Source organism: Geotrypetes seraphini, chromosome 1 (assembly GCF_902459505.1).
Source record: "Geotrypetes seraphini chromosome 1, aGeoSer1.1, whole genome shotgun sequence".
Taxonomy (NCBI): domain Eukaryota; kingdom Metazoa; phylum Chordata; class Amphibia; order Gymnophiona; family Dermophiidae; genus Geotrypetes; species Geotrypetes seraphini.
The window spans coordinates 185,119,789-185,140,723 of NC_047084.1; the positions used below are offsets into that span (position 1 = coordinate 185,119,789).

The 20,935-nt window shown below is 44.2% G+C and overlaps 1 protein-coding gene across 3 annotated transcripts in view; it reads left to right on the top strand.

Annotated features, from left to right (window-relative positions):
• Nucleotides 1–20,935, top strand: part of WDR17 (WD repeat domain 17) — a 265,042-nt gene that overhangs the window by 166,013 nt on the left and 78,094 nt on the right. For all 3 annotated transcript variants that reach the window (XR_004539282.1, XM_033942775.1, XM_033942784.1), the window contains 5 exons: nt 4,342–4,491; nt 5,002–5,132; nt 7,604–7,729; nt 9,830–9,985; nt 11,299–11,363. Coding sequence is in view for 2 of the 3 variants with exons in the window: in XM_033942775.1 (XP_033798666.1) it covers nt 4,342–4,491; nt 5,002–5,132; nt 7,604–7,729; nt 9,830–9,985; nt 11,299–11,363 (628 nt within the window). In the remaining variant the exon portion in view is untranslated. The remainder of the gene's footprint in view (nt 1–4,341; nt 4,492–5,001; nt 5,133–7,603; nt 7,730–9,829; nt 9,986–11,298; nt 11,364–20,935) is intronic.

The following is a 20,935-nucleotide window of genomic DNA, read 5'->3' on the forward strand; positions in this document are numbered from 1 at the left end:
TTTTACTAGTGTTAACTATGCTTTTGACCTAGTAATTGGTAGTAATTTACATACATTGGTATGAAGTTGAAATGACAACATTGAAAGGGTTGCCCTTTTGCCCCAGGTAACACATAAAAGCAGTAGACCCTACAAAGCACCATGTTTCAGTGATAAAGTCAAAGAAAAGAAGCAATCTTTACATAGGATAGAAATAAAATAGAGATGCACAAAGTTTGAAGCAGTGAGAGGAGAATACCAACAGCACCTGGTAAAGGATGGGATTCTGGTAGTGAAAACACAAAACCTTTTATTTTTCTCAACAAAACTGAAACAACTACAAACTGCTCAAAGGAAAACCGTTTCAAACAGTGGGTTCCATGATGCATGAGCCTCCTATTTCTGTTAATTAAGAGATTTTGAGGCCTGATGATTTAACAGCATATTTTGAAACAAAACTACAGAATTGTACAACTGCAAGCAATACTTGATGTCCCTAATTTAGATAGAATGTCTGAACAATGGATATTTGAGGGGTGGGGCGAAAGAGAGAAAGAATATAAGTAATGCTATGACCACTACTGCCTTTCTCAACAGCTCCTGTCCTTCCAATTAGATTAAGGCTTTGTGAACAGTTACAATGGCTGTTATTTTATAGATTGTTAGGTTGTCAGTGCCTGAAATTGTGTTGCATAAATAAAAAACCCAACAAGTGTACATCATGTTTGTAAAAATATCTACCACAGATGCCTTACTATCTAATGATTCCCTTCCTTGCCATAGTGATGGGGCATTTCATTTTGGCACACTTTCAGAACCATATTGAGAAATATTGTTCCACAGATCTCTGGCAGCATGGTTTCATGAAGTCGAGAAGCTCATGACTGCCACGTTTGACAGATTACGAGGAGCGGAGACTAGCAGATCTGGCTTTGTGGTAAATGTTTTGAGAAATAACCGTGACATTCAACTTGATAAATCACAAACTTCTGCTTGGACAAATACAGTTGCTAAAAATAGGATAAGTAGTCTTGAATTAGTTTTGCTCATACCTTATAATAATAATAATAATTTATTTCTTATATACCGCCAAGGCCGTAATAGTTCTAGGCGGTTTACAATAAAGAAGGGCTGGACAATCAGCGAATGGGTACAATCAGCAAAAGGGTACAATCAGCAGATACAGTCAGTGAATGGGTACAATCAGCAGATACAGATACAATTAATTTATGTAAGCAAGGAACTGGTACAATAAGGGTCAAAGTAAGGAGACATGAGCAGCATTTGAGAGCTAGAATAGCAACCTCTGGATTCCCTAAGATGTCTCGAGGGGTTCCTTATGGTTCTGCACTTTCTGGACTGCTATCATACAGTCATGTGAAAAAATTAGGACACCCCATGAAATATTCAGTTCGTTCTTAAGAAATTTTCACATATCGATGTGTGAAATTTTCACATATCGATTTTTTTAATTTATCTCTGGAAAAGAAAGTGGTATAATGGCGGGTAAACAACAAAAATTTCCTTGATTTACTAAACTTGCCAAATAGGGAAATGTTCGAGGAACTCTAGAATGAAGTTGTTGAAAGGTATAAACTAAGGAAAGGCTGTAAAAAAATTCAGTAAGTTTGAATATCCCTTAAAAACGGCACCACCAACCACACTGCTTTGATCAGGCTGCCTCTCCAAAGTTAGTAACCATGAGTTAAGGAAATTAGAGGCTGACCGAAACTGAAACTGTTATCAAAACTGTCTAAACACTTTTTCTCAAAACTGCAGCCAAAACTTATTTTGAGATTGCCACTAGAGATCATGATAGCCATTTTGAGAGCAGAGCCAGCATGGGCAAGAACAACTGGGGATCAATCATGCCCTGTCTACACTTCTATATCACCAGGGATTGTTAGATAGGCATGAGAGGGGCACCTAGGGTAGAGGCAGCTCCTGTTCAGAGGGGAAGGGGAGGGAGAGAGACAAAACCACAAAGTACAAATTTTCGGCTTCCATTGAAAATACATGGTTAGTTTTGGCCAAAGCGAAACAATGGCCATAACCTTTCAACCAAAACCGAAACCAGACAGAAAAAGGATTTATGGCCAATTTCAGTTCTGTAACTAAACCTGAAACTGAAATGTGGTCAGCTTCTAAAGAAGTGGTTCCCAACCCTGTCCTGGAGGATCACCAGTGGAAAAGGCCACTGCAAGCCTCTCCAAAGAAATTTGAATGACCTCACACCGACAACCCAATTGCTGTATATAATATATGTTTAATAGTAATAAATAAAAGACAGCTTCTATAAAAAAAAATAGTATCCAAATAGGATATAGTATCAGCAAGTTAGGCTAACGGAGGAGCTTACACAGAGGACCGGTATGTCATGTGTTGCCCAATCCGTTCTAAGACTTAAGTCAGCCTGTATTCTACTTTTATCCCCTCATTTAGTAGCCTCGGGTTAAGAGTGCTACCTGGTTAATGATTACATACTTAGTTTCTATTGGATTATCACACTTGTCATTTATGTTGATTGGATGGTATACATACTGGCAATTGAGTCATAATGAAGCATGGTGTCACTTGGTGTCAAATATGACTTCTCTATTTCCCATGACAATGTATTCTTAATACTAAGGTCAATAATCCCTGAGGGTGGGCATCCTCACTCTCCCTCCTAATTTTGCTTGTAGATTGCCAACAGCTTTATTTACAGATAATGTCATTTTGACCATGTCATCTTGACCTGACATTGTGGCTTTCTTGTGGCCCAAGCATTTCTTGGAATGTCCCAGAATAGAACATCCTCCATTTATCACAGTCAGCAGATGTTTGTCAGCTGCTAGGTCAAAGATGAAGTCAGGAAAATATGCACTTTTTGCACAATCCATAAACCTTATGGTAGGTTTGATTCACCAGCACAGTGCCCCTCCTGAGGGTCTCCTAAGGGTCTTTTTCCCTCTCACCAGCCAGTCAGGTTTTCAGGATAGCCCTAATGAACATGCATGGGGCAGATTTGCATGCCTGTCACCTCCATTATATGCAAATCTCTCTCTTGCATATTCATTAGGGCTATCCTGAAAACCCGACTGGCTGGTGGTCCTCCAGGACAGGTTTGGGAGCCACTGCTCTAAAGGAAATTGCCAAGGAAGGTCACCGTGAGGTCTAATTACAAAAGACTTTGGAAAATGTTGATAGTTCAACGGTTCGAAGATTACTATATAAATATGGCCTGTATGGGAGGGTGGCTTAAAAGCAAACATCTAAATGTGACATTTACACAAATAATTCTGTAAACTATGCGTGTAAATGTGGGCTCCATGTGAATGCCCCAGTGCTTTTACACACTAAATCATTTGCAAGCTAAGATAGGATAGTACTAAGTGTGCAGTTGCTGTTGTACACTTATGCACATGAATGATAGTTATCTATACATTTAAGTGCACAAATGGTGCTTAACATTAGGTGACCTGTTATAGAATGATTTGACGAATACACCCTCCAAACCAATGGATATGTGTGGAATCGTGTTCTATAATGATATATTAAACACTATTTTTATATTTGAGGGCGCTTGTAGTCTTTTCCCTCAAATATAAAAATAGTGTTTAATATATCATTATAGCACACGATTCCACACATATCCTTTGTTTTGAAGGGTGTATTGGTCTATGACTAATTATTGGAGGGAATTGAATAGAATGATTTGAATCAGGCCCCCCTGATGATAGTCAGCACAGTGCTCTAGCCACTGGGCTACCCTTCCATCCTGCTGTGAGGTGCTGAAGTGTCCACAGTCTAACTTTTCTAGTGCCACTAAATATTGCAGAGCTCACTGACAATTGTGAAGGGAAAGCCAGATATCTACCGCAGTCAATGGTGCTGCTGAAGAAAGAAAATTGGGCATATTAGATCTAGCAGTGTATTGGATGTTCAAATTTTAATAAAAATCATATGAAAAGTCTATAGTAGAAATATAGGCACGTGTAAATGGTTGCTCTCAGCTGGATATTGTGATTTTTGTGAGAACTCTTGATTCTGCTACTGGTTTTTTGTAATCCTTTAAGGTTTTTATGTGAGTGATTTTTAGCAAGCTGGAAGAGCTTGCAGGCCCATAGAGTTTCTCTTTGATATCCACCCATGGGCTATTACTGAGGAATTATTAACTTATTTCCAGCTCCACCTTTTTTTTCCCTATAAAATGGAGAAGACAGTTTTCCAAAGGGTGTTTTCTCAGGTAAATGCTTGTTTACCCAAATAAATCACTTTGAGAATTTTTCCTTGGCCCCTTTTCTGCTTTGGCTATTCCTACACAATTATCTTCCTGTACTTATTTGATCTGTTAATTTAAAAACCTGATCTTTTCATTAGGACTTACCTGTCATCCCAGTCGACCATTCACCATGGCTTCTTGTTCTCGTGACTCTACTGTGAGGCTCTGGTCATTGACGCCTCTAATAATTCCTCTTCAGATAAATATTCTGGCAGACAGACCCTGGGAGGAGATAATAGGCAATACTGGTATGTGCGTTTTATATGTTATAGTTCTTTTACCTCCAGATTTTATATAGGCCGCCCAAATTTGGATGTGCAGGGCAGATGCACATATTAATTAATTAATGAGCCATTAACAATCAATTATTGGCATTAATTGGGCACTAATTTGGACTTGCATGCGCATCTGCCAACACACTATTCTATAATGCTATGCGCCCAAAATGTCTCACCTGTGTACCAAAAGGGGCCATGGCCATGGGAGAGGCATGGGTGAGTCAGGGCATTTCAAAAATGTAAGTGCAGTGTTATAGAATTCCCGGGTTTCATGTCTAATTTGAGCACCAGGATTTATACCTGGTTTCAACAGGTTTAAGTCCTCACACCTAAAATTGGGCATAGGAATCGGCACTGAACGGCGTTTAGTGTGTACCTTTCTTGCACCTAATTTTGACTGCCTTTTGCTAAATGTGACCATTACTGTACATGTTCTTAGACACTTTTATCCATGTGTAAATCTTTATTTTTGTTCATCAGATCGTGCTATGGAGCCAGGCGCACCACCTCTGCTCTGTGGCAAAGTATCCAGAGATATTAAGCAAGAAGTAGATAAACTGACTGGTAATCACAGAGGGAAAAAGTTAAGGTGGTTTTCAGAATGCCTGTCTGTAAGTATTCCAAATGAAAAACAGAGCTTTAAAGAGCTAACAGCATACAATGTGATGAAGTGAAAGTATTTTAATGGATGGCATATTTCAAAAATGCAAACAATAATTGATGCAATAAAGGTAGAACATTTTCCCCTTGATTCTATTTATTTATTTCATTTTCTATACCGTTCTCCCAGGGGAGCTCAGAACGGTTTACATGCATTTATTCAGGTACTCAAGCAGTTTTCCCTCTCTGTCCCGGCGGGCTCACAATCTATCTAACGTACCTGGGGCAATGGGGGGATTAAGTGACTTGCCCAGGGTCACAAGGAGCAGCGTGGGTTTGAACCCACAACCTCAGGGTGCTGAGCCTGTAGCTTTTAACCACTGCGCCACACTCTCCCCCTATTCAGTGACATACCTGGGACAGGCAGTCAGAAGGAGCGTGGAACAGTCGCAGGGCTGCAGTCTGCATGTGCACAGATGTCAGCACTGCTGTTACCCTGCCCTGAGACTGGAAATTGAGGTCAGAGAGGGTGGGGCTAGGGGGCTGGCAGAGCCATTGGCTGTATTCATGTGGACCGTGGATCTGCATGCACTCCCTTTCCCCACTGCCTACACCCACGGTGAACCACCCCAACTGTCCCACTTTTGGCACGCTAGAAATTCTATTAACTTGTGTGCACAACATGACAGCACACAAAGTTGCACTCCCAAGTTATAGGCTAAAGTGTGATATGCAAATAATGTGATTGATAAATTAGACACTAATTGGCTTTAATCAGTAATTGGCTACTATTGGCGTTAATTGGCAATAATTGGCTCTAGTTTGCAGTTATGCATTTAGGGGCTCTTTTATTAAAACTTAGCATAAAGTAACGAAATTAGTATGTGCTAAATACTGTACACTTTACTTTGGGCTAGATTCACTAAACCTCCAAACCATGTACGATCCGTTTCCGTTTGCATGCCGGCTGACGAATTCAGTAAAGGCCTGCTTGCAAATGGGGATGATCGTTAACACGCCCCCCTACCCATGGCTAGAGCAATCCCCGCTCATGCGCACACCCTGACAGTAGTGACAGGAGAAGCAGCCTCCTGTCACTGCTGTCAGGGCTCAGCCCAGCCCAGATCTCTCTTGCCTGCTCCCGGACTCTCCTGCTCTCTACCATTGTTTCCTGCAGTGTAAGCCCGTGGTTTTAAAGCGGGCCTGCACTGCGGGGAACGGCGGCAGAGAGCAGGAGAGTCCAGGAGCAGGCAAGAGAGATCGCGCACCGGCCCAACAAGACAGAGGACCCCCCCCAGCGACCCACATATAGCAGGAGGGATGCCCACTCCCTCCTGCCACCACCCGACGCTGCCCTCCCCACCCGCATGAATATGGCAGGAGGGATGCCAACTCCCTCGTGCCACCAACTAACTCCTCCCCCCCCCCCCCCCGCAAAGCCCAACATGGCACGGCCCTCCCACTACACAAACGGCCCAACCACGTTAAAGTTGGGAGCAGGAGAGTTGCTCAGTCCCTCCTGCTCCTAGGCCTCCCCCCCCCCCCACTCAGGTATCTTGAAAATAGTTGGGAGCAGGAAAGCAGGACGGGTGCCCGGACCCTCCTGCTGCTACGACAATTTTATTAAGCAAAGACTGTAAAATGTATTTCACTGGTGACCTATAGAAATAGTTACTATACTGGTATTCTAGGGTGCAGTTGAATTCAGTTGAGGGAAGGGGGAAGGATTAGCTAGAAGCAGAAGGGGTGACAGACTACTTCTAAATAAGACACTGTTCCTATGTTGTATTGGGTAATTCTTTGGGGAGTGCATCAAGTGTTAGCAACCAGAAAGAGCTATTTGTCTCACATCTCTCCCTGGTGGCTTCACAGCATTATAGCAAGTTTGCAACAGGTTAAAATGACAGCAAAGTAGTAAAGACAAAGGTGCTATCCTACTCTCTTAGTGAAATCTCTCTCATTAGAAGGGTATGAAATTATGCAATCAGGAATATCAGTGCCAAATCTGAGCAGGCCATGTATGAGTGTATAGATGGAAGCAACATGAAGAGTCAACTAGATGGTACAAAGAGGGGATATATAGAGGTCATAGATGCACTGAGTAGGAAGGAAAATTTTAATGCAGAGTTAACATTTAACCTGAACTGATTTTCCTTGAATGAGAGTACATATTTTAGCACTCAATTTTTCCTTATCTAAAGTTTCTGGTTAGAAGAAGCTAATAATGATATGACAATAACTCGTGCAGACTGCTTGTCAATAATTACTGTGTGATATTGTCCAGTTGCATCTAGTTCATTTTACAGGTTGATTAAATGCCACAGCTTCACATTTGATGTTTAATCAACTGTTTACTTCAATGAAAGAGACAAATGTTAAGGGCCATTTTGTTTAACATACGTTTTCAGTTAATTGCATTCCTCTTCACTAAGATAAATCTTAGCTATTCTTCATCGATTTCTTTTTATATACTGTTTTTAAGCCTCCGGGAGGTAGTAAGAACTTGTGGGACCTTGTTGCTGTATTAAAAGGCCAAGATGACAGTTTGCTTCCGCAGAATTACTGTAAAGGCATCATGCACATGAAGCATCTGGTCAGATTTAAAACTGTAAGTAAAGTTGGCAAGTCATATTGCCACCTTAAATTGCTGACTTTCCTGCTCTATAAGCTTAAACTCAAAATCTGAAAGGCAAACAGTTTATGAAAACACAGAAACATAAAATATTAGCGTAGCAAGTTATACAAATTGTTTAATTTCCCAAAAACCTTTATTTCATAAGTGTATATAAGATATAGTTAGATTACTTTGCATGGCAGTATGGTATGCAAGTATGTGTATAATCACAGAAGAACCATGAGGGAATCCCTTCACTTTAGTGTCTAGTGCAGAGAGAGAAAGAGATAATGGTTACTGCGGATGGGCAGACTAGATGGGCCATTTGGCCTTTATCTGCCATCATGTTTCTATGTGTTTTACAGAAGTTATTATTAACTTTTGTAGTAAGCCTCTTTGGCGCACTGTTGAATTTGTTAAGATAGGATATGAATGCTATAAAAGAATAATAATCATTTTTTTAGATACTTCAATAGCCCTATTAATAGTTAACAGAAGCCCAAACTTGGAACTTGCCCAAACCTTTTTTAAACCCAGATATGCTAACCACTGTTACCAAATCCTCAGGCAGTGAGTTCCAGAGCTTAACTACTCATTGCTAGACCAGTCTGGACATGTGGTGATATAAGCAACCCAGCTGGCTGAAGGAGACAAAAACACAGGGCTCCATATTCAGCCAGCAGCAGTCAGTGGATTTTTGGCCACCACTGGCAGTATCCTAGGATATTCAGTGCAAGGTCATGTTCAGGCGCCAGTTATACACAGCCAGATAATATTTATCCTGATAAGTGTGACATTTAGCTCTTAACCGGATAAGTCAAACCAGATGAAGACAGGACTGTGTTTTATGGTGTCCGTTTTATCAAAAGATTTTTATTGGTGGCATGGAAAGAAAAGGTGAACAACAATATTTTTTTTTATATTGACTGAATCAAATCTGTGTATATTTACAGTATGTCCACAGTCAGAAACTGATGTTTAACAACATTATAGAAAAGGGGAAACAAAAATTCAGCCCAATCTAATTTGGCTTTTAGTATACATATTTGTCGGTCTATAAGACGCACCTGACTATAAGATGAACCTACGTGTAAAGGAGGAGAAACCAGATTTATTATTTTTATTGGTTTTTTCATATAACAACAAGTGTCATAGATTTTCATACAATTATTTTAACAATACACTTGATATTTCTATTAATGTATTTTATATAAAACATATCTTATATTATCTATATTATGATTTTACATATCATATATCTGTAATTATTTTTCTTATGAATTTATATGACATATATGTTGTTATGATTTTATCAATTATTGTTTAATTATAAACCTTTTCCCTTCTCTTTATTACGTTGTTTTTATTTAAGAGTATCATCTATTATAATATTTTATTTATAATTTATGATAAAAAAAATAAAAATTTGGTTCAGAATTTTTTTCTTGGTTTTTCCTCCTCTACAAGTAGGTGCGTCTGGTGCTGAGATGTCTGCAGCCCGCATCCCCCCAGTACCTTTTTTTAACTGGCGGTGGTCCAGTACGGTCTCCTGCTGGATGGCTGCCTTTCTCGCTACACTTCCTGCCTGGTCCCGCGCCGCTCCGTGATTGGCTGCCGTCAGTTCTCACAATTCACAAGAACTGATGGCAGCCAATCACAGAGTGGCGCAGGACCAGGCAGGAAGCGCAAAGACCACGCTTCTGCCTTATGCGCCGCTCTACAGCAAGAAAGGCTGCCGTCCAGTAGGAGACCGCGCTGGACCACTGCCAGTTAAAAAAGGGGCTGGGGGAGGTGTATTTCCTCCATAAGACACACCCACTTTTCCACCCCCTTTTTGGGGGTGGAAAAAGTACATCTTATGGAGTGAAAAATACAGTATATCAGATAGATGCAGGTTATAATGGATGGGCTGAGCCATTTGTGGCTATGGAATTCACGGTTCTGGTTTTCTAAGAACAAGTGAATCTAAAACATCATACATGCCATGAGGCAAAATGAGAAAAAAATTGTGTCTAATGACCTGGCACCATGTATTGTAATTCTTAAATGCTTCTACAAGAAGATGTTAATGTAATTTGTTGTTTTCTCTCTTAGAGTAAAGCACAAGAACTTACAACTGTTAAAATGTCCAAATTTGGTGGCGGCATTGGTGCACCTAGCAAGGAAGAAAGGTTGAAAGAGGCAGCTGAGATACATTTGAGACTGGGACAGATCCAAAGATACTGTGAACTTATGGTGGAACTTGGAGAGGTAAGATGCCTAATTTGAAGAAGGAACAAAAACAAAAGAAAATACATCTTAAAGGTTCTTTGTTGTGCCATCAGTCAGCATGAGTGAGAATAATTGGCACAGGTTTAGCCAAGAGCTCAAAACTCCCATTTTGCATCCATAGATATACTGTATAGTGACAGGGAACAAAAAGTGATGTAGCAGATGTAAGCAGAGAGATAAATTTGTGCTCCCTGCCAGAGTATATTAGGCCGTTACCTGATGGTGGAACTCACATTTATTTATTTATTCAATTTTATATACTGTTCTCCCAGGGGAGCTCAGAACGGTTTACATGAATTTATTCAGGTACTTAAGTATTTTTCCCTGTCTGTCCCGGTATGCTCACAATCTCTCTAATGTACCTGGGGCAATGGGGGAATTAAGTGACTTGCCCAGAGTCACAAGGAGCAGCATGGGTTTGAACCCACAACCTCAGGGTGCTGAGGCTGTAGCTTTATCCACTCTCCCCCTCAATGTATGCCATATTTTTTTGTTAAAACTACTTTCAAGGAGAGAATTCCAGCATGACAAAACACATGCTAACATGCCTCCAGTCAGTATTGCGTTCTTTTGTCGTTTCTTTGAGATGGACAAGTGTAAGAGTAAATTTAAAGCTCGGTTCACTCAGCTGTTAGCATTACCTTCAGGCCCAGTGGACATTTTTGTTCATTGCTCAAGAAGTAGGATCTGTGTTTAGCTTACTAGAGACACTACGAAAACAGGAGCTCTTGGTGGGTCTTTTGGGCATGATGTTATGCTGATCTGGATCTATGTGCACCCCTACCACAAACACTGTTTGTATTCAACATTAATTGTAGAAGGTGCTTTGGAAAGAGGAGTTTAATTCTTTCAGGGGCTGACAGTGCAGAATTCAGCATTAGAATGGTGGCCCCCTCCCACATCTAAATGGTGCTGATTTGGATGTTTCTAGCCTGGAGGCAAATAAATCTTTAGCTGTTTTGGTGGCCAAGACATCCCAATAGGCAATTTTTGAAAAAAAATATTTGGACATCAAATTTGAAAAAGGACATTTAACGCAAAATGTCTAAGTTGGACTTAAACATCCTTTTTTAAAAAGGCCCTCTTTATGACTAATATGGTGACTGTCAGTAATAAACAAAAGTTCTGTTTATTAGAGCATGCTTGCTACAGTAAATTAGAAAAAACGGATAGCATCCAAGTACCGGTATGTGACCATAAAATTATTATCCTGTTAACAATTCTTTGTAAGAGCCTTAATGTTATATAGTTTAGGAGAATATTCATATGTCAATCCATTTTTTCTGTTTTAGTGGGACAAGGCATTATCAGTTGCACCAGGTGTTTCGATGAAATACTGGAAGAAATTAATGCAGAGGTAACACTCACAAACAGATGTATAATGTAAACTGCAATACTTAAGGCTCCTTTTATCAAGCTGCGGTAGGAGGTTAACGCACGGAATACCACACATTCAACTGCCTGCCGCGCTAGTCGCTAACGCCTCCATTGACGAGGCATTAGTTTTTTGGTGTGCCGCGGGGGTTAGTGTGTGATGAAATGTCCGACGCGCTAACCCCCGTAGTGCACCTTGATAAAAGGAGCCCTTAGATGCTTGTATAAAAAAATAGTGCAATTAAAACAAATCATAAAATTATTGGCCATGTTCGTATGCTTAAACATGAGTATGCTGCTTTGTTCCCTCCAGTTGTTCCTTGTACCACTGGAGCATGAAGCAGAAAACTCTGAGATACTGGCATATTTGGTTAACCAGCATGGCCTATTTTCCATGATACCAGATTATGGAGCTCGTAGAGTATCACCACTGGCTCTCTATGGGATTTTCCGGGGTAGGAGATTAACAAAGATGGCGGCCTGAATGCGTTCAGCTGAACGCTATCATGCCTTTCTATACTTGATATGGTCAAAAGGAAATCCAAGACCTGGATATTCCCTTCAGAACCCTAGATGCAAACAAATTTATCTGGCCCGATGGACACGTTCATCGCATGGGGGCCCAAAGGAAAGCCGATGGAGATGACCTCGGTGCAAAGTGGAGGCGTGTTGGAGGGTCCTCACACTTCTTTCGAGGAGCCCAGCTTATCGCCGGAGGAGCGTAGAATGTCTGCTCAGCCACTCCTTCGGACTGTGTTGCAAGACACGGAGAGTGAGGAAGAACTGGCAGTGAGGAAAGTTTCAGTTGCTTCAGTGATATTGTTGCTACCACGGGGAACCTTGGAAATGGTAGGAGAGGTGCACAAGTCACCGCTGGAAAATTTTTCCTCAGGTACTGTAAAACTCAAAGATACAGAATTTAAGTGTTCCTTAACTCCATTGCTTAAACCACCGGTTATTGATTTAAACTCAATTTGGGAAACTATTTCTAATTTACAATTGTCCCTGGGAACTAATTGTTCTGGGGTACTATCTGAGACATTAAAGCTATAATAGAGAGTGGACAAACTAGAAAATAAAGCTTTAGGTTTTGGGAGCACAAAATCAGCTCCTAATAAAGGAAAATGGGAATATTAATTTTTCACGGTCAAGAGAAACTTAAGGCAAGTTCGAAAATTCTTCGACAGAACATAATTCCAGCTCTTGGTCCAGTCCCTAGTCCTAGGTCTTCTAGACCAGTGTTTTTCAACCTTTTTACACCTATGGACCGGCAGAAATAAAATAATTATTCTGTGGACCGGCATCGGTCCGTGGACCAGCGGTTGAAGAACACGGAGTTAAGTCATGGGCCAGACCCTACCCATCTCTACCCAATCTCCACCCCAGACCCCGCCCCCATAATAGTACTAATTGCACCTTGCACATCCTGTGCCTCATCTGGAAGCCTTCCCTCTGATGTTGCAACATCAGAGAAAAGGCTTCCGGTTCAAGCGCAGGATGCCCGTAGGATCCACTGCCCGTGGCTTTGTGCACTGAATCAGTTAGGAAGAGGGTGCTGGCTTGAAGATAACGCCGCATCGATCGCACTGTGGACCGGCAGTTGAAGAACACTGTTTTGGGCCTGATGCATGTGCTGGCCCCGTGGACCGGCAGGAAATTTCTGTGGACCGGCACTGGTCCATGGACCGGTGGTTGAAGAACACTGTTCTAGACTACTGCAACATACTCTATCTCCCCTGCCCCACAACCATGATAAAACAACTACAAACAGTTCAAAACAGCGCTAAGATTTATCTATTCACTGAGGAAACACGACCACATCACAGCGGCATACCTAGATTCACACTGGCTCCCAATACAAGCAAGAGTACAATTCAAATTCTACTGCCTACTATTTAAAACCATAAACGGAGATAGCCCAGCCTATCTAAACAACCACCTAATCCAAACTACCTTAGCCAGACACAGGAGAACTCACAAACTGTTCACTCATCCCCCAATCAGAGGCGTCAATGGAAAAAAACTGTACGATTGCCTTCTAGCCACACAAGCAGCAAAACTAAACTACCAACTTTCCAGTTTACTGATAACAACTCCAGACTACAAATCGTTTAGAAAAGAAATAAAAACTATCCTATTCAAGACATCCTTGAAGACAAACTAACACCGCAAGACTCATTCTAATTCTCTGAAGCAACTCGCTCTACTCTTTAATTCCTCTGGAAATGACCAGATAACTTCTTTTGTAATCCGCCTTGAACCGCAAGGTATTGGCGGAATAGAAATCACTAATGTAATGTAATGTAAGTGTTGGAAACTATAACAAGAAAACAGAATTTAAGATTGATTAATTTTCCTAAACTATCTACAATCTCAGCATTAGACTGATATCTTCTGGAGATTTTGGAGGTCTCACAAAATTCTTTTCCACCTATTTCCAAAATTTATTATATTTCCTTGGGAAAGAAGAAGACTCCAAAAGACCAGCAAGAACCACAATTAGATTTACTGGACTTGACAAATATACTTGAACAAATTAGTGTGGCTACACTCTGTTCAATTAGCACTTGATTTAGAAGAGATTGGTTATTAAAAATGTTTTTTTTTAAGTATAAAGATGTTACATTTCTGAATCAAAAAATTAGAATGTATCCTGATGTCTCCAGAATAACACAAAGAGGAAACAATTTTTGCTTTTGACATTTCTTTACTATATCTACCATCCATCTTTCCTCTTTCTTCTTTATCCATTCTATCCATTGTCACCCCATTGAGCCCTACTTCCTGCTTGCCCATCATCTCTTCTTGTGTCCGTGTTACTTTCCTTTTCTCTTTCCAGCATCTCTCCTCTCTTTCTTTCCTCCTTCACCCCCTTCCTTGTGAACGGCATTTCTTCCTCTTTTTCGTGCAGGACCCAAAAGGCAGGCAGAGCTCCAAAGTTTTAATGTGTGGTTGAGACGATGGTGCAGGGATGAGGGATTTAGATTTGTTAGGAAATGGGCAACCTTCTGGGCAAGGGGGAGCCTATTCTGAAAGGATGGACTCCACCTTAACTGGGATGGAACAGGCTGCTGGCGTTAACATTTAAAAAGGAGATAGAGCAGCTTTTAAACTAAGATATGGGGGAAAGCCGACAGTCATCCAGGAGCAGATGGTTTGGTAGGAAATACTCTTCCTCGAGGTCGCCCCCGAAGAAGCGCATTGCTGCACCTCCAACCCAACATCCTTTGGTCTCGGTGCCTATGTTCGAGGACATGCTTAAGGCTATCCTTACTACGCAGATTTCCTCGGTTGTGAGCCAGCTGGTCCCGACCTCGACTCAACTGGTCCCGGTCTCGACCCAGTCCCGGTCTGACCAGCCGGGGCATTCTTCCGTGGTACCTCGTGGCCATGCCCGCAAGACTCACAGACTGCCCTTGAGCAATTCTTCGTCCCCGGAGTCGTGGCCAGTGGCTTTTCGGGGGTCCCGGAAGGGGGCTCGGTTTTCGCCCCCTACTTTGTCGAGGCTTGCCCCTTCTATAAAGCTCCGGTCTTCTCCGCCACCTCGGGGCAGGTTCCCGACCATGTGGGCCGCGGGGCTTGTGCTAGCCTTGGAGTTGGAAATTGGTTCGTTTTCCCCGACGAGGCAGATGACCACCTCCTACAGGTCTTGCTCGAGGCCTGTGGGAGAGTTTTCGTTTGCCCCGTCTTCACTGAGGCCCTGCAAGCTGGTGCCTCGGACGCCGGGGTCCTCCCCGATCCACCTTCCACGGGGCTGTTCTTCGACACCCCCAAGGCAGTTCAGTCGAGCCTCCTTGATTTCTCGTACCCGAGACTCCGAGGCCCCGACGTGTTGTTTGAGGGAAGTCTCCCCCTCTTTCTCTGCTGCCCCCAGATCTCACTCTGGGTTGCCTCCGGGGACGAGTCTTCTTCTAGAAATTCTTCCTTTACTCGTTTCATTTCTGATATGGGTAGGGCCCTGCAACTGGATCTCTAGTCTGAGTCCTGTCATACCCAGGAATACCTGGCAGAGATGGGTGTTTCTCATCCACCCCGTGAGTCACTTCACTTGCCGCTGCATCAGGTTCTCCGGCAGACATTTCTCCGGAAACTGGAGACGCCTTATGCCGTCACTGCCATTCCCTCCAAGATGGAGTCCTGTTACCAGACGATCCCGGTCAAGGGCTTTGAAAATTTTCAGCTTTCCCACCAATCCTTGGTGGTGGAGTCTGCCTTGAAAAAGTCCAACCCTTCCAAGGTGTACGCCGCGGTCCCTCCGGGCCGGGAGGGTCGTACGATGGACAAGTTGGTCGCCGTCTATATCAAAATTCAATGATGGCGAACCTTGTCCTCAACTATAATTTTACCTTCACGTCTTATCTCAGGTTCTGTGTGGACAACCTCCACTCATTCCAGACAGACGTGCCGGCTTCCCAGCGTCAGGAGTTCCGTCTTCTCGAGGAAACGCTCTCCCAGCTCCGCCTCTATATGTTTCAAGCGATTTACAATGCTTTCGAGTTGTCCTCGAGAGTTATGGCTTTTGCGATCGCTATGAGTCGCCTCGCCTGGCTCAGGATTGTGGATATGGACCCCAACCTCCAGGATCATCTGGCCAATCTCCCTTGTGTGGGGCATGAGCTCTTTGATGACTCCATTGAGGCGGCCACCAATCGTCTCTCAGAACAGGAACGGTCTTTCGCCGAAGACTCCCCTGGCTCGGCAATACAAAATTCCTCTGCGGAGGTACCCGCAGAAATATACTCCTACTTTCTCTCAGCCGCTTTCGAAGCGACCGCCACAACAGCAGCAGCGTCCTGCTAAGGCCCAGCCCCCGGCTCCGGTGAAGACTGGGCCGTCTTTTTGACAATTCCTGTCTGAGCCGGCCGGCTCCCTTCCTTCTGGAGCCTTCCCATCGGGGGTCATCTCCATCATTTCTATCCTCAGTGGGAATGTCTTACCACCGACAGTTGGGTGCTTTCCATTGTCCGGGAAGGGTACTCCTTTCACTTCAGTCGCGTACCCCCGGACCTTCCACCAAAAGGGTTTCCTTCCGCAAGATCTCAACTACCCCTTCTTCTGCAGGAAGCTCAGGCCCTCCTTCACCTTCGGGCAGCCGAGGAGGTCCCTCTGGATCAGTGGAATATGGGATTTTATTCCCGGTACTTTCTAGTACCCAAGAAAATGGGAGATCTGCGTCCAATCCTGGACCTCTGGGCTCTGAACAAATTTCAAGGAACGGTTCAGAATGCTCACCCTTCCTATGTTGTATCCCCTGATGGACGAGGGGAACTGGCTGTGCTCGTTGGACCTCAAGGAGGCTTACACGCACATTACGATCCATCCGGGATTCCGGGTGGGAGATCTCCACCTCAAATACCGTGTTCTTCCCTTCAGCCTGGCGGCCTCTCCAAGGGTTTTGACAAAATGCCTGGTAGTGGTAGCAGCGGCCCTATGTCTCAGAGGGCTGCAAGTGTTTCCCTACCTAGATAACTGGCTGATCAAAGCTTCTTCTCGCCTGGAGGTTCTGCGAGCAACGAATCAAACCATCTTGCTCCTTCAGAGTCTAGGTTTCGAGGTGAACTTTCCCAAGTCTCATCTCTGTCCTTCCCAGTCTCTCGAGTTTATCGGAGCGGTCCTGAACATGATTCACCTCCGCTCTTTCTTGCCTCGGCCTCATCGGGAGACCATTGTCTGCTTGTGTCAGCGGGTGGCCCTCCTGGCTTCGGTCCCGACTCGGCTCATGATGGTTCTGCTCGGCCACATGGCCTCCACGGTTCACGTGACTCCTTTTGCCAGACTTCACCTCCGCATCCCTCAGTGGATCCTGGCCTCTCAGTGGCGCCAGGATTGGTATCCTGTCTCTCGACTCATTGTTGTGACTCCTTTGTTGAAACAGTCTCTCTGCTTGTGGATGCTCTCTTCCAATCATTCCAGAGGTTTTCTGTTTCATCCTCCTCCCCCGCAGAAGGTCCTCACGACAGACTCGTCGGCCTTTGCTTGGGGAGCTCATCTGGACGGTCTTCGCACTCAGGGTCTTTGGTCCAGTGTCACATCAATCTGTTGGAGCTTCGGGCGGTGTTCCATGCTCGCGACCAGGTCGCCATGTATTATATAAACAAACAGGGTGGCATGGGGTTTCGATCCCTGTGCCAGGAGGCGATGCGGCTCTGGGATTGGGCCATACGCTGCAACAATTTCCTTCGAGCAGTCTACATTCAGGGCTTGCAGAATTGCCTGGCAGACAGGTTGACTCGTCTGCTGCAGCCTCACGAATGGTCTCTCCATTCCGCGACCCTGTGTCAGGTATTTGCTCATTGGGGGCTCCGGATGTTGATCTGTTCGCGTCCCCCCCTCAATTCACAAGTTGCCCCGCTTCTGCTCCAGGGCCTATGCCCCTCACAGGCTCGAGGCGGATGCCTTCCTTCTGGATTGGACGAACCTGTTTCTGTATGCATTTCCTCCATTCCCTCTGATTCTGAAGACTCTCGTCATGCTCAAGTCCACCCATGCCACCATGATTCTAATAGCTCCTCGGTGGCCCCGACAGCCCTGGTTCTCCCTTCTACTGCAGCTCAGTTCCAGGGAGCCTCTTCTTCTGCCTGTTTTTCCTTCTCTGCTTATGCAGAGTCGGGGATCTCTACTTCATCCCAACCTGCAGTCTCTGCACTTAACAGCTTGGTTCCTCGAGACTTAATGCCCTCGTTCCAGTTCTCCCAGTCGGTGCTAGATGTCCTGGAGGCTTCTCGGAAGGAGTCCACTCGCCTGTGTTACCATCAAAAGTGGACCCGTTTTTCTTCTTGGTGTGCTCAGCTGCGCCTGGACCCGCAGTCTGCCTCCTTATCGTCTGTTCTGGACTATCTACTGTCCTTGTCTGGCGCTGGACTCAAGTCCTCATCGATTCGAGTCCACCTTAGTGCCATTGCTGCTTTTCATCAGCCCTTTGATGGGAAACCTCTCTCTGTTCATCCTGTGGTTTCCCACTTCATGAAGGGCCTTTTTCACGTTCATCCGCCCCTGAAACCTCCTCCTGTGGTTTGGGATCTCAACGTGGTCCTTGCTCACTTGGTGAAGCCTCCTTTTGAGCCACTGGCGCAGGCTCATTTGAAGTTTCTCACTTGGAAGGTTGAATTTCTTATTGCCCTCACTTCTGCCCATCGGGTCAGTGAGCTTCAGGCCTTGGTGGTGGACCTGCCTTTCACTGTCTTCCATCATGATAAGGTGGTTCTCCATACCCATCCTAAATTCTTGCCTAAAGTTGTTTCGGATTTTCACATCAACCACTCCATTGTTCTTCCTGTTTTTTTTTCCAAAGCCCCAGTCTCATCCTGGAGAGGTGGCTCTGCATTCCCTTGACTCTAAGAATGCGCTGGCTTTCTACCTGAAGCGCACTGCTGCTCATCGTACTGCTCCACAGCTGTTCACCTCTTTCAATCCTAATCGCTTGGGGCATTCTGTTTCTAAGCGGACCATTTCTAACTGGTTGGCCGCTTGTATCTCTTTTTGTTACACTCAGGCTGGTTTCTCCCTGCCGGGTCGTGTCACGGGCCACAAGGTCAGAGTGATGGCGATGTCTGTTGCTTTCCTCCGCTCGACTCCAATTGAGGAAATCTGCAAGGCTGCCACTTGGTCCTCAGTTCATACTTTCACCTCTCACTACTGTCTGGATGCTTTCTCCAGGCGGGACGGCCATTTTGGCCAGTCAGTTTTGCAAAATCTGTTCTCCTAAATTGCCAACTCTTCCACCATCCCATTCTGGTTAGCTTGGAGGTCTCCCACATGTAGAAAATTTGCTGCCTGCTTGTCCTGGGATAAAGCACAGTTACTTACCATAACAGGTGTTATCCAGGGACAGCAGGCAGATATTCACACAACCCACCCACCTCCCTGGGTTGGCTTCTTTGCTAGCTATCTGAACTGAGGCCACGCTGAGGAGACGCATGCCCTAGGTCGGGCGGGAGGGGCACTCGCGCATGCGCGGTCCACTCGCAAGCTTGAAGATCTTCAAGCAAGCCTGCTGTCCCTAGATAACACCTGTTATGGTAAGTAACTGTGCTTTCTGTTTGACTCAATTCCTTCTTTAACATATAGTGCAACCACCCCTCCAATTTGCAATATTTGCAAATATATTTGCAATAATTGCAATATAATTTGTACCCTGATTACAGTGTTTCACTGATTGTCCTCCTTCCATCAGGTCTCTCAGATGCGTATAATATCTACCTCTTCATTTAATGTTATGTACTCTCTCTCTCTCCCATCTTATTTTTCAATCTTCTGGCATTTGTATATAGACATTTCAAATGGTGTTTTCCCCCCTGCATCTACAGGTTGCTTAGAAGTTGATGGGGGTGATTTGCACCTTAATCTGCTCTCCCCTTAAAACACTCCTGGCTTCCTTTCTCTGTTGTTGAAACCTCTCTGTTGGGAGTCCTTAAATGTTCTGTTTCAATAGTATCCTTGAAAGATACTGCACACTGAACCATGAGCTCCTAGGTAACAGTCGGCTCCCCCTCCCCCCTAATTTTAGTTTAAAAGCTGCTCCTTTTTAAATGTTAGTTCCAGCAGTCTAGTTCACTCCCAGTTAAGGTGAAGTCCATCCTTTCCCAAAATGTTACTGCAGGTGACTTCTTCCTTCACTATTGTACAACTGGTTTTCTCCTCCACAAGTAAATGGTACTCTCTTTTAAGTTAAACTTCCCTGCGGTGCAGCTTTTCCACTTGAAGTTCCAGCTAACTTCAACTAAAGCATTCTCCCACTGCTCCTCTGCAATCTGAGTAAGCTCCTTTGCCTTTTCCACTTCAGCAAAAAGCCCTCCTTCCTGCTTCTGTAGTGTTTCGGTTGAGGATTTCATGCAGATTACCTGCTCCTGCAGCTGGGTAACCTCCTCTATTTTCTGCTTCAGACAGCTCCTCCTGTTCTCTGTCGCAGGACTTCCTGGGACTTAGCTTTCAGCTGGGCTCTTAGCCATGCATTCTGGCTCTGCACCCACTCTCTCTCCTTCTCTAGCTGCTTAGCTCTGTAGCTTAAGAAGATTTCCAAGGCCTGGAGATCTTCAAGCCATGCTTGCATTTCTGCTTCTGCAGGGTCCCTCCGTAGGGACTTGCTTTATCTCCTCAGTCTTCTATTCAAGTGTTCTTCTGAGCTCTGCTTTTTCCACTTCCATGCACTGCGACATGCCCTCATTCTTTCACCTTGACTTTGAAACTGGTCCTTAACCTCTATCAATTGGTCTTTGGAGGGTCTTCTTTCTTCCTGTAGTTGGCTCACATAAGCTGCAGCTTGTTTCAATTAATCTTCCAGCTTCTTGTTGGCCTTCTCCAACTAGATCCTGAGGTGGGTTCTGAACCTCTACTGGGTGATCTTCAGGGGGTCCTGTCTCTTCCCCATGACAGATAACCAATCCAGGTCTTCAGTCATCTCTAGATCATGGTGGTGAACTTCCTTCCACCTCTTCGGTTGCATATGAGACGGGCACTTATCCTCTCCTGTTGTCCATAACAGTTCCCTTTTTCCTTCTTGGTTCTTCTGGGCTTGGACTGCAATTCACTCTTTAACCCAGGAATAGATTTCCTTTG